A 13666-nucleotide genomic window follows, 5' to 3' on the forward strand; every position below is an offset into this window, starting at 1 on the left:
CTAAACGTCCCCTATGTTCCACCTATTTATCCCTTTCTCTACCCAGACCTTTGGCGATGACTGATCTCTGGGCTGTCTCTGTGGTTTTGCCTTTTGCAGAATGTCATACAGTTGGAATCAGGATGTAGCCTTTTCAGATCGATTTCTTTCACCTAGGAATGTGCGTTGTTTCTACCGCGTCTTTTCATGGCTTGAGAATTCATTTCTTTTTAGTGCTGAATAATATTCTGAAGTATGGATGGATCATAATTTGTCCATTCAACTACTGAAGGACATTTTGGTTGGTTCCAAGTTTTAGCAATTAGGAATAAAGCTGCTGTAAACATCTACGTGCAGGTTTAGGTGTGGACATAAGTTTTTGACTCATTTGGGCAAACACCAAGGAGGATGATTGCTGAATTCTCCACCCACCTTTTTTATTTCAATAATAATGGGAAATCAAGCCTCAGGCTCAAAACTTTCAGCAAATGAAAACAGTAGACTGGAATTTACTGTTTTGTTTTCATTGTTTTAATTTTTATTATTAGCTTTTAGTTATGGCTGGTGAGATTGGTTTTCCAACTAAGGCAGTCCTGTCAACTTCATTTTAAAAATAAATTTCTCTGCATGAATGTTTAAGTATGCTTAAATATATTTGAATATTTAAAAGAAAAAATTTAGTAAATGAGAAATGTGGGAAGCCTTGCACCCCAGGCTTCTGCCTCTTGCTCTCCCCTTAAAGGGATCCCCAGGAAATCAAGCGATCAGCCACACACCTCTCCTGGCACCCCGATGGCAACAGAAAGTTGGCAGTGGCATATTCTTGCTTGAATTTTCAAGGGGCACCTGAAGGCATGAGCCATGAGTCGTACATCTGGGATCTGGGTGAGAAGCAGAGGGGCCCCCTGTGGCCAAGGAGGGCTGTGGGAGCAGGGCGGAGGCGAGCAAAGCATGAAGGCAGGGGAGAGGATGGTAGTAGCAGCAGGCAGGGGACTCTCAGGGGGGAGACCGGGGACCCAGGAGGAAGCCCGTCATCCCTTTCCTGTCTGGGTTTAGGCGCAGCCAAGCAGAGTCAAATTAGGGAAGCAGGAAACTCCATAATCAAGGCATTCGAGACCAGACCCCACCATGTCCCAATTCTGGGCCTCTGCAGAGCGAATTAGAGTCCCCCGCAGACTGAGAGGGGACCCAAGAGGGAGGGGAGGGGACTCACCTCTGCCTCCACCCTTTCCTGGTTCTTGTCTTTAATTCATGGCCAGTAGGGGCGGTGTGTCCCCCTGAGAGCACAGACCATTGTTGACAGAGGGGCTCAATCCAGGTAGCAGGTGATGGTGGACATTAGTCGCTCAGGCGTCCCTCATTATTGTCATTGTGAAAATAGACGTAAACCCGTGTTCACAGGTGCAGGTGCCAGGCACAGAACTAAGCACTCTACACTCTTGAGCAGCTCGAAGAGTTCTCACAGCCACCTCATGGGGTGGGCTCCGTCATTATCCCCAGTATATAGACAAAGAAACTGGTGCGCAGAAGTCAGGGGAGAGTGACTTTATGTAAAACCCTGAGGACCAAAACTTCATTCCATGCCAAACCTGGGAACTGGGCTAGAATTACAATTAAATACGTGCGCGCGCACACACATGCACACTCACTCCTGATTCCCCCAAATTAAGCCATTAGAAGAATAGATTCCAGCCACCGAGGACCAGAGATTGCAACCTAGAGAAAGGCTTCCGGGTCCCCCCAACTGTAGAAGGGGTTACATTGTTTGGCCCTGTCCTTTTCTTTCCAGGCCTGATGGGATATTTTTCTTTCCACCCCACCCCCACCCCCACCCCCCCACTTTATAGAAAACCCTAACAAGCCTGAGATTGTCCTGAAGCCGTCTTCTCCTCTTGTCACCTTGGAGTACAACCCCAAAGATTCCCACGTGCTCCTGGGAGGCTGCTACAACGGGCAGATTGGTAAGCGGGACAAAGGGACTTAGCCAGCAATTGCCTTGATGGAAAGACATTTCTCGCTGGGCAAGCTCTGAGTGAAGTCAAGTACAGACAACCTCGCAAGTGGGGTCTTCCAGGGAACCACCAGACAGGTCAAATAATGACAGTTCTTTGGACAGGAAACTGAAAGAGCTCCGGCCCCACTCCGCCCCCTCCTGTGGCTACCAGCTTACTGGTGTTCACTGGGAATGCAGGATGTCATTTTCCAAGGCCACCACAGAAGTGGAGAGTGTAGGATCTTAAGTAGGGCAAGTTACAATGCAACAAAACTCACTGTCCGAACTAAGATTTGGCTGTTTTTCTTGAATCAGCACTCTCCGGATTACTGCAAGAACTTTGGCTAATTTCCACAGTTCAGAAAAAGTTGACTCTGACCATTTTTGCCAGTTTGCTCATTGTGTTTATGGAGGAAGAGATTTTCAGAGGTCCTTACTCCTCTGTTTTTGCTGATGGCACACCCAGAAAACAGTGTTTTGATCACTAGTGAGCTTGGAAGAAACCTGCCCACATGGGCTCTGAAGGTCTCTGCCTGCCCTCCCCCTCAGGCCCCAAGGCAGCCAGATACACACCCCCTGTCTGCACCCCAGCCCAGGAAAGGGCTCCCACCCTCCTACCTTCACAGGCTCTCTTACCTCCCCTCCTTCCTCCAGGGCTGGGGGCCAGGATGGCTGGGTAACTTCTCTTCAGGAACGCTCTGTGGCCAGGCTGCTTCCTGGCTCTCTGAGGCCTCTCGTCTCCCTCTCAGACCTGCTGCCTCCTTCCTGGGGAAGCTGCCAGATTATGGAATAGATGTGGGCTCCATAAATCTCCCTGCCAAATTACCTGGGTGCTAGGGCTCTAAAAGACTGAAGCAGGATTTTCCATGATTTATTCAGGAGCCCTGCCTCACTCATTATTCATAACCCCTTTCGGTGGCTTTTCATGCCAGCTCAGACCAGCCCAGGCTCTGGTTTTCTGCTGCCTGTAAAGAGGATCACAGTGGGACCAACCCTTGAGCACTGCTTTGTGCAAGGAGAGCAAAGCTTAGCTAAGAAATTTCTGGGCCAGGCTGGTCCAGGGCAAATGCTTTAGTCTTGGAGTCCATAAATCACCATTTAATGGTCAAGCACTTTTGTTGTTGTTTCACAAAATCAGCTCTCCTAGGAACAGCTTTGAGTAACAGGATGGATCCTCGCTGTGCACTCGTGGGAAAATGAAAGCAAAATCTATCAGGACAAAGAGTAGATAAGCTTCAAGTCTTTCTTGGTAAAACAGGAGAGGTGAGGCACCAATGATGGGTCGGAGGAAAAAAAACGTGAATTTTTTTGTTTTTGTTTTTGTTTTTTCCCATCAGAAGCAGCAAAAATACAGAGGATAAAGGGGAATAGGTTTATGCAACACAGAGATTCACCTAAATGCTCTTACTTCCCGGAGACTTTCCCTGTGGTGGAAGCGCTCCTCTCTGCCTGGCTTACTCCATCCCAGAGTCATCCTCAGTCTTAGTTCCCTCTCACTTCTTCCAGGAAGCTTTCCCTGACCACCCCCTTGTGTCCCCCACTGAAGCAATCACAACACGGGCTGTACTTGCAGGTCCCCTCCTTGCCTCCCAGGGACCGTGACTCTCAGTGGCTTCCCCTGGGCCCAGGGAGGTGCTCCGCACGTGGTAGGGGTGCAAAGAATGAATGAAGCGTGCTCTCTGGGAGTCTTTCCGTGGAGGGGCTTGGAGGGCCGGTAGGAAACTCAGGCTGGTTTGAACCTAGCCCTGATTCTAAAAAACCACATACCTGCCAAATCAAGAGAAGCAGATCCCTTCTCTCCCCTGCTCCCTGCACTGGGGAATGAGCCTGTGCCCCCATTCACCTCCCTCTCATCTTCCTCCCTGCCAGCCTGTTGGGACACCCGGAAGGGCAGCCTGGTGGCGGAGCTGTCCACCATTGAGTTCAGCCACCGAGACCCCGTGTATGGCTCCATCTGGCTGCAGTCAAAGACGGGCACTGAGTGCTTCTCGGCGTCCACCGATGGGCAGGTACCCAACGTCCAGGTGCTGTAAGGGAGGGGGGAAGATGGGGAGCAGCAGCGGTTCCCTGGTTTCCCACCAGAATCACCTGGGAACATTTCCTTTTGCATCTTATTTGTAAATTGCAAAATAAGTAATACACGCACCTGGAACAAAATCCGAAAGGTACAAGAGGGCAGACAGTAGAGTGCCTTCCTCCCACCTCTGCCCGCAGGCCTCGCAGTCACCCTCCCCGCAGGCATTCACCCACATCGCCTTGCCTTCTTCCATTTGCCCTCAGGGATCGTCTCTGCACACAGAAGCAAACACATCTGTCTTCTTGGCTCTCTTTTTGCTCATTGACATGTTGCTCTGCACTTGTTTTTCATTTAGCATGTCATGAAGATGATTTCATATTTCACGAAGCACTGCCCCATGTCGGTTACGGACCGCATTGGGTATGCTATAATTTATTTAAGTGGATTTTAATATTTTGTTGTTTCCCCAAAAAATATAGCAGAGAGTGTGCGTGCATGCAGATTGTTGCACACATACATTCAAGCATACATTTCTGGGATTTCTGGATCAACGTGTATGTGTATTTATAGCATCTCTATATATTGCCATATTGTGGGGAGCATTTGAGAATACAGAGTCCAGGGCCCACAACTGGTGATTTTGATTCAGTAGGCCTAGGGTGAGGCTCTGGTTTTTATGCTGCTTCCCCGTGACTCTGATGGCCAGGAGGTTTGGAACTGTGGACCAGAGCCGTCATTCTCAAAGCCTGTGTGTTCCGCAGGTTGCTGGTATCCTCTGTCAGGCACCCTTTTGTGCCCTAGGAGCTGGCCCCTAGGAGTTGGAGGGGTGAGGGAGGCAAAGGCCAGGAGAATCGAGGGACCTCAGAGTCTCCTGCTCCTTCCATCAGGTCATGTGGTGGGATATTCGAAAGCTGAGTGAGCCCACCGAGGTGGTGATCATGGATATTACCAGAAAGGAGCAATTGGAAAACGCCTTGGGGGCCATCTCCTTGGAATTCGAGTCTACTTTGGTAAGCGTCCCTTCTCTCCTTCCCTGACTTCCATTACCGGGACAGATCGAGCCAAGGGCAGGCGGTGGCTGGTGGATCAGATGCTTATGGAGCCCAAGCTGCTGCTTACCTTGTGCACTGCTCCAGGGACCATTATCCTAGACCTGTGCGGTCTTTACAAGAACGGTCCAGCAGGTGGCAGCAGAGCTTCTTGAGGAAAGAAGCCATTCTAATTCTCAGGAGGTCACTATTTGGCCAGTGGCTGGGCTGAATAGAAGAGAAGGCAAGCTTTCAGACAGGACTAGATTCCAGAAAAGCCCCATTCTATGTAAGAGGCCTTCGCAGGACCAACATCAGGAAGCTAAGCTCTGCCTCTGCCTTGCGTGGGATCCTGGGCTGGTTATATCACTACCTGTAGGGAAGAAAAAGGTGTTGGAGAGGGAAATGAGATCAGAGGAGTCTCCTAGGAAAACCACATCATAGGCATAATTACGGCATTTAGTAACTGAGAAGGAACAGTAAACAAATATCAGAGTTGAGTAGTAATGTGAATGTGTCAGAGGAGGGAAGCTTCTAGAAGCGGCAAATTAAGATTCCCTCCAAAGCAAGAAAACAACTTTCTCAGATGGCTCTTGGCTTGGGCTGGTTCCTGGTTTATGTCTCACTGAAGCCCAGGCCTGGCTTTCTCTTGGGATTGTCACCGGTTTGCCTTCAGGTCATGCGACGTCATTCCTAGGCCTTTAAGAGGTGGAGATGCTCGGGCCTCACCCCTGTCCTGGGAGACCTCACCCAAGGCTGGTGGATGAATGCTGATGGGGTGAGGTAGAAGACAATTTAACTGGCCCTCAATCCTGGACATAGAAGGCAGGGTCAGAAGGACTCAGAAAAACATTCTATCCTGGAATCGGGGGGTTTTAGGCCGAGTGCTAGATGTCATGACCATGCCGCCACTAGTCCCTGCCTCCCCATGCCTGTCACTGAGTGCACACTGTGTGCTGGACGCTTGTAACTGCCTTACGTGATGAGCTTATGTAATCGCCCATGACGATCTTATGAGGTAATGTTATTATCCCTACTTTACTCAGATGAACACAATGAGTCTTAGTGAGGTTAAGTCACGTGCTCTAGAACTTGAAGCTGGGGCTCAAACCAGGGCTCTGAGTCTAAGGCCCAGGCTCTCCACCCCGACCCCACCAAGAAGTCTGAGGCCGGAGGCACGATGGGCCATTTGAATCTGGGTAGCTGATCTGCTTCATAGCTGGCAGGAGCCCTGCAGTTTACTTTATTTCTTACTTTTCTGGGCCTCTTAAGCTGCATCTCTTCACTTACCTTTGTCCTCTAACTTGTAGTTCAGTTATTTTTTTTTTTAATTGTAGTGAAAAACACATAACATAAAATTTACCATCTTAACCATTTTTAAGTATACAGCTTAGTAGGGTTAAGTATATTCACGCTGTTGTGCTACGGGTCACCAGAATGTTTTCATCTTGCAAATCTGAAACTACCCCCTACCTATGAAACAATGACTCCGCATTTCTCCCTCCCCCCCCCAGACCCTGCTACTTCCTGTCTCTATGAATTTGACTCCTCCAGGTACTTCATTTAAGTGGACTTTTAACAGTATTTGCCTTTTTGTGGCTGGCTTATTTCACTTAGCATGCTGTCCTCAAGGGTCATCCACATTGTAGCTTGAATCAGAATTTCTTTCCTTTTTCAGGCTGAACCATATTCCACCATATGGATAGGCCACATTTTGTTTATCCATTCCTATGTCGATGGACATTTGGGTTGCTTTCACCTGTTAGCTGTGGTGAAGAATGCTGCTATGAACACGGTGTACAACGTAACCCAATTTTGTAGGTAGTAGCTGGAGATGGTCTCTTCTAGACTTACGGTTTACATTATTCATTCAGTCATTTATTTTATCTGTAAACAGACATTCAGGATCTTTATGGCAAAACACGTATTGGCTGCAGCGGTGCTACATGAAGTGGGCTGGTGATGAGTCTCCCCAGGGACTAGAAGAGTTTGGGGAGGGAACTTCTTTAAACATGGAGCCCTTGAGCAGGTTCTAAAAAAGGGTGGGATCTGAGGGGGCTGGGAAGGGGGGGCAACTCTCTAGGAGCAGGTGGACACAGCCTGAGCAGGGGCTTAAACCAAAGGCCCAACCCAGAACGCTGCTCGCCATGGCAGTTAAGCCCCAAGCTAATGTTTCATGAACATTCTGGCTCCTGTGTCACCCCCTCTCCACAGCCAACCAAGTTCATGGTGGGCACTGAGCAAGGCATTGTCATCTCCTGCAACCGCAAGGCCAAGACATCGGCCGAGAAGATCGTGGGCACTTTCTCCGGCCACCACGGCCCCATCTACGCCCTCCAGAGAAACCCGTTCTACCCGAAGAATTTCCTGACCGTTGGCGACTGGACTGCCCGCATCTGGTCAGAGGACAGCCGGGAGTCGTCCATCATGTGGACCAAGTAAGGGGGGAGGGTGCGGGTGGGAGAGGGATGCAGGAGGGTGGAGGAGACAGAGGGGACCAAGCCCAGCCCAGGAGTGACCTGAGCCTTTGTGTGTCCACCCATAAAACAGAGAAAACCACCCTTCCGCAAACACCTGAGCTTATACTAGCAAGTGGCCTGATTCAGCCACTTCACAAAGGAATGCGTTTCAGACCTCTTGGATCAGTAGGAAAACAGCCATGTGTTAATATTCATGACCCTCAAGACAACCGAAGAGTGGGTAGCGTTATTATTCTGTCACCTCATTGTGTGAGGGAACCGAGCTACAGGGAAGCAAAGCCGCTTGCTCCTGCTCTCCCAGCTGGTGATTACATTTTGTTTATCCATTCAGAGGTCAATGGACACTTGGGTTGGTTTCACCTCTTAGCTCTGATGAAGAAGGCGGCTATGGACACAGGTGTACAATGTAGCCTAGTTTTTCAGGGAGTAGCTGGAGGTGGCGGGGGCTCTTCTAGACGCATGTTGTACATTATTCAATCAATCATGTACTTTATTTGTAAACAGGCATCCAGGATTTTTATGGCAAAATGCCTAGTGGATATATTTTTTTGAGGAACCTCCATACTGTTTTCCATAGTCACTGCACCAATTTACATCCCCACCAAGAGTGCATAAGGGTCCCCTTTTCTCCACAGGCTCACCAACACTTGTTACCTTTTGCTTTTCTAATAATAGCCATTATAACCGGCAAGGTACTATTTCATTGTGGTTTTGAGTTGCATTTCCCAGGTGATTAGTGATGTTGCGAATCTTTTCATGTACCTGTTGGCCATCTGTATGTCTTTTTTGGAGGAATGTCTATTCAAGTCATTTGCCCATTTTTAAATTGAGTTCTTTGGTTTGGGATTTTTTTTTTTTTTTTTTGCCACTGAGTTGTATGAGTTTCTTATATATTTTGGATATATTAACCCCTTATCAGATATATTGTTTGCCAATATTATCTCCCATTCTATAGGTTGTCTTTTCATTTTGTTGATTGTTTCCTTTGCTGTGCAGAAGCTTTTTATTGGTCGTAGTCCCACTTGTTTATTTTTACCTCTGTTGCCTGTGTTCTTGGTGTCATATCCAAAAACTCATTGCCAAGACCAGTGTCAAGGAGCTTTTTCGTATGTTCTCTTCTAGGAGTTTTACGGTTTCAGGTCGTACATTTAAGTCTTTAATCCATTTTGAGTTGATTCTTGTATATGGTGTAAGATAAGTTTCATTCTTCACTGCAGAAATCTTTGAAAATCTAGATTGAACCATGTAGGAAGTATAACCCTCTCCTAACCTCAATATTATGAACTTTTCTGGGGACATCCTTCCTGTAACTCCTTTCAATGAGTCCCACGACTGGGGCACTGGGCCCTGCTCCAGAGCACATGCCTGTTCCCGGGAGTTGGCTGTGGAGAAAAGCCAGTGGCCGGCCCATGGGAAGTACCAACCCACAGCCCTTTAAAGCCCAGCCCGTGAGCTGTGGGTGGGTGAGATTGGCATGGCTAGAAGTCAAACATGAGGAAGAACTTCCTGTTCAGCCACGAGAGCCCGGAGCCCAGGAGGGGCTGGGTGAGCAGAGCTGAGGCTCAGTAGCCTCGCTGTCCCTGTCAACCATAGCGGTCCCTGACTGGTGGCGTCCTGCTCCCCACAGGTACCACATGGCCTACCTCACTGATGGCGCCTGGAGCCCAGTGAGACCGGCAGTTTTCTTCACCACCAAGATGGACGGGACCCTGGATATCTGGGACTTTGTGTTCAAGCAGTGCGACCCCGCCCTCAGCCTGAAGGTCATGTATACCCCCTGCCATGCTTCTAGGTCCTCAGGCCCTGCTGGCACAGCAGACTCACCTGAGGGAAATTTTAAAAGGGAAAAAAAGCAGATGCCTAGCTTCTCCTCCCCCCAGGCCTAGTCCTTCAGAAGCCCTGGGCGTGGGGCCCTGGCAGCGGACTCTTCCAGCCTGGGCTAATGTTACCATATTAACACAGTCAGAGCTGAGACCTGCTGGCTGGGGCCATGGATGGGCTTAGGGTTTGGGAGCCTGCAGGATGAATGTGAGGCTTGACTGGAGGGGTAGCGTGGGGTGGGGGTGAGGTGAGAGATGAAGCCGGGGACGAAGGGTCTTGACAGCCAATCTCAGAGTGTGAACATCATCCTGAGGGTCCGGGGGACTTACCATGAGTGTCTGAATGGGGCCCCTTGGCTAAGCCTCCCCAGGAACCAGATATTCAGACAAACGAAGGGTTACTTTGCTCCTCCCTCCTCTCCCACCTGGGTCTGTCTGGAACCTCCAACAGGTGTGTGATGAGGCACTCTTCTGCCTCCGGGTGCAAGACAATGGGTGTTTCATCGCCTGTGGCTCCCAGCTGGGGACAACCACACTGCTGGAGGTATCGAATGGGCTGTATACCCTCCAGAGAAATGAGAAGAACATGGCTTCTTCCGTAAGTGCCCCATGCCAGGGACGAGGTACGCTCCAGCTCCTGTGTTGACCTGGCCCCTGACAGAGCAGGCTCGTCAGAGAAACACATGGCCCCTCCCTCTTACCTCCTGGGAAATGGGTTGATATTTTGGGGGAGGCAGCGTTGTGTCCTTAAGTGAGCACTGTAAATGGGTGTTGGGGTGTCCGAATCCTCCCTGGCTTAACGATGAAGCAGCTAAGTGGCCTTGGGCAAGTCATTTTACCTCTCCAGACTTCAATTTTTCAGCCGTCCATCAGAGTGATTTGACTAGGTCAGTTTGTCCAGTGTCAAACAATTTATTTTTTGGCAGTGGAATCTGTCAGATGGAGGCCAAGGAGACTGCCCGTAGAGGAGACAGATAGAGGGGGATTGCCCTGGGGGAGGGGAGCTGGGGAGCCAGGGGGCTGCAATTCCTCACTACACATCAGCCCGGTGGATCGCCCTGGAGGCACCTGCCCAGAACAGTGGGGCACACTGTGGAAATGAAAACCCCTGATGCTGAGGCCGGGGAGACCCTCCTGGCTCTGTGTGACACTGTGGTCCCACCTTGAGCCGGTCCCTCCTGGGCCCAGGGCCGCCATGTTGCGTTCTTCAGGCTGTTGTCTATGTTCTTGGAACTCCTTGGAACCGAGTAACCTGTCACCCTGTTCCCACCTCCTGACTGCAATGTGTAGCCTCCCTTTCTTGCCATTCGCCTTGAGTACAGGCCTCTTTGGGGGCTGCTGTGAGTAGCGTGGGGCGGGGGTGAGGTGAGAGATGCAGAGGGAGAAGCCAGTTTGGGCCCTGCGCTGGGAGCCCTGGCCCCTTCCCACAGGCCTCTCTGTCCCTGTGTGCCCCAGATATTTGAGCGTGAGACCCGTCGGGAGAAGATTCTGGAGGCGAGGCACCGAGAGATGCGGCTGAAGGAGAAAAGCAAAACGGAGGGCAAGGATGAGGAGCCGAGGGAGGAGGTGCCCTCCATAAACCTGGAAGAGCTGGTCACCAAGGCCGAGGAAGAGTTTTTCAACATCATCTTCACGGAGCTGAAGAAGAAGGAGGCGGCAGCCATGAAGCCCAAACCTGTAGGGGCCTCGAGCGGGGCCCGGTGGGTGGGGTGGGGGCCCCAGCACCTGGGTTCTGCCTGTTTGCTGACCTCCTCGAGGAAGTGGCCTTGCCAGGTGGACATAAATTTGTCCATCTGGCAAATGGAAGCAATTACTCCCATCCTCCCAAGGGATCCTGAGTCTCCAAACGGACTTCAAACTCCTTGGGGGCAGGAGCCGTGCTCCGGGCTTCCCAGAGTCCTCTCCCTCCCACGCATGTGACCAACTGAGTGAGATGGGGGCTAAGGGAGGTGTCAGATAAGAGTGAGCCTTGAGGCCTGGGGAGGAGGTGGCTGTGACGTCGTGACGTGGAGGGTCTTCTGCTCACCCCACCTGGGGTTAGGGGGTGGGCTCTGCGCTGAGCTCATGTGTCCATGGAACCGTCGAGCTGTAACAAACGGGCCAGTCACTTTACTTCTTGGTTCCTCAATTTTCATCCAGAAAATGAGGAGATCAGCTAGAAAGATGGTGTCTGGTCACCTTCCAGGCCCTTTTCTGCATCAGGGGACTGAGAAAGAAGAAGATATTGTCAGTCTGGGTCATTGCCTTTAGGGACCCACAGATAGGATGCCCAGGTGGGAAAGAAGGAAAAGAGCAGCTTGGAAAGGAAAAGAACAAGCGAGCACGCACCCATGTCCGCTCTTGCGAGCAAGCCCAGCTGTATTATTTGGGGGCGTGGCCCAGTGCAAAATGAACATGGGGGGGGGGTCCATTGTTCAAAAAGTCTTGAGACTTGCAAGACAATGACAGCAGAACATGAAAGCCAGTGTGAGGCCCTTGGAAGCACCCCGTGGGTCCGTGCAGGGCGCCTGCTCAGGAAGCTGGCCTTGCTTGAAAGAGCTGTGTGGCAAATTCTTGGGCACTAATGGAGAGGCCAGGGCGAAGCAGGATGGGTGAGCACACAGAGAGGATAACTGGTTCCACCTCTGACGTCTTCCCTCTTCGGTCTCCCTCTCACCGAGCCTAGGGACAGGCGATGATTTCACAGGCACAGTTTGCATTTGGAAGTCCTCAGATATGAGTGGCTTTATTCTCACACTATCTGTGTGGAATAGGTGGGGCAGAGCACTCTCTCCATTTACGGCAGAGGCGAGACTGGACCCACAGCCCTGGGCTGCCCCACCCATGACCCCGGGGCCCTCCAGCCTTCCAGAAGGCACTGCCAGCATTGGCCACCTTCCACAGAAAGGCAGCTCCCAGACACCGTTCTTGGTGCTGAGGTTCCGACAGGTGCCCTTCACAGCGGCTCGAGCACACTAGATGAGGAAACTGGGCCTCAGAAGGGTTCCGGTTCACAGGACTCGGCCCCCTCCCTCTTCTGCCCCCACACACTTCCTGCCTCTCTCTTAGTCTCTGCATTTGGCCAGCAATTCTGGGGTCAGAGCTTAGGAAGCACTGTTATGTTCTTACACCCATTATTTCTAATCCCAGTCACACCCCCCTGAGCAGTCATGCCCACTTTACAGGCGAGGGGACCAAGAAGACTCAGAGGAGCTAGCCGAGTTCACCAGGCAGCAAGTGGCAGAAACAGGACTTGTGCCTGAGTCTGTGGGACGCCTCTGCATGCCCGCTGTCCACACCTACCAGGCCCTCGGCCATCTGGCTGCTTTTGGCCTCCGAGGGTTAACTTCCCAGGGTGCAGGGGAGACCTGCCCCCCACCAACAACTCAATGCTGTCTTTCCTTAGCAGAAACAACGGAAGATGCAGGGAGATGAGGAGGTGGAGGGAGAGGACGAGGAAGAAGAAAGGGCCTCTGAAGAGACTCCAACCTAGAAGGTCAGCCTTGCCTACCGCCCCCTCAAACATGTGCCTCCATCTCCCACCTCTTGGCACTGCCCTGGTTTTACAAGTGGGAGGCTGAACTCCTCCCTTAAAGTGTTACTGGGATGAGGGCAGGGGGGGCAAAGGGGCCCCGACCCAGCCCCCACGACCCACAGATCATCGCTGGCCCACACTAACTCACTGAGCCCTGTCCTCAGCAACCCCTTGGAGGGAGGGCAGGGGCAGGGCATCCCTGAGATGGGTGCCCCTGTCTCAGCCACCCCGGCCAGCTCCACCTCAGGTCCCACACAGCCTTTCAGCCTGGCCCTGCACGTTCCTTTGATTCAGCTTCTCAAGGGCTTTCCCTCCATCACTTTCCTTCACAAGCTTGCAAAGCCTCACTGGGCTTGTCGCAGACAAGGCAGGGCCTTGGACAGAGCTGGGGGTGAGGTCTCTCCTCCCTTCCTGACCCTCCCTGTCCACAGACAACCCAAGGAACAGAAAGATGTCTTTCCAAGCAACTCCCCCAGCCATGTTTACCTCCAAGAACGTGAGAGTAGCTCAATGAATCGAGCTTGGTTATTCTTGTGCTCTGCAAGCTTTCTATTATCTTAATTCTCGTAAAATTAAATTAATAATAACAAGGCTAACCATTAGTCTTATTATGTATCCTGCACTGACAGCCTTTCATGTTATCTCGTGTAATTCCTTTTAAAAGTCCCTGAATGTTTGTACTCCGGTTACCCTCACTCCGCAGAGGAAGAAACAGGTTCCGGGAGAGGTATGGGGACCTTCCCAGGCCACGGGGTGGGTGAGGGCAGAGCAGGGCAGGAGGCCAGGCAGCTCACTCACAACCCTGAACGTCAGTCACCTGTAGCCAGGCTCTGGG

At 51.2% G+C, this 13666-nt stretch overlaps 1 protein-coding gene across 8 annotated transcripts in view; it reads left to right on the top strand.

Moving 5' to 3' along the window:
• Window positions 1–13666, top strand: part of DNAI2 (dynein axonemal intermediate chain 2) — a 30933-nt gene that overhangs the window by 10252 nt on the left and 7015 nt on the right. For 2 of the 8 annotated variants that reach the window (XM_019740432.3, XM_074319938.2), the window contains exons 5-13: window positions 722–864; window positions 1827–1940; window positions 3842–3981; window positions 4877–4999; window positions 7232–7455; window positions 9125–9260; window positions 9769–9915; window positions 10773–10994; window positions 12703–13427. In XM_019740432.3, the coding sequence (XP_019595991.3) occupies window positions 722–864; window positions 1827–1940; window positions 3842–3981; window positions 4877–4999; window positions 7232–7455; window positions 9125–9260; window positions 9769–9915; window positions 10773–10994; window positions 12703–12789 (1336 nt within the window). In that variant the 3' untranslated portion in view covers window positions 12790–13427. Of the gene's footprint in view, window positions 1–721; window positions 865–1826; window positions 1941–3841; window positions 3982–4876; window positions 5000–7231; window positions 7456–9124; window positions 9261–9768; window positions 9916–10772; window positions 10995–12702; window positions 13428–13666 lie in introns of those variants that run through there. The other 6 variants (XM_088802362.1, XM_074319939.2, XM_019740433.3 and 3 more) reach the window with 6 other exon arrangements.

Source organism: Rhinolophus sinicus, chromosome 12, assembly GCF_057876585.1.
Source record: "Rhinolophus sinicus isolate RSI-liver-muscle chromosome 12, RSI-T2T, whole genome shotgun sequence".
Lineage (NCBI taxonomy): Eukaryota > Metazoa > Chordata > Mammalia > Chiroptera > Rhinolophidae > Rhinolophus > Rhinolophus sinicus.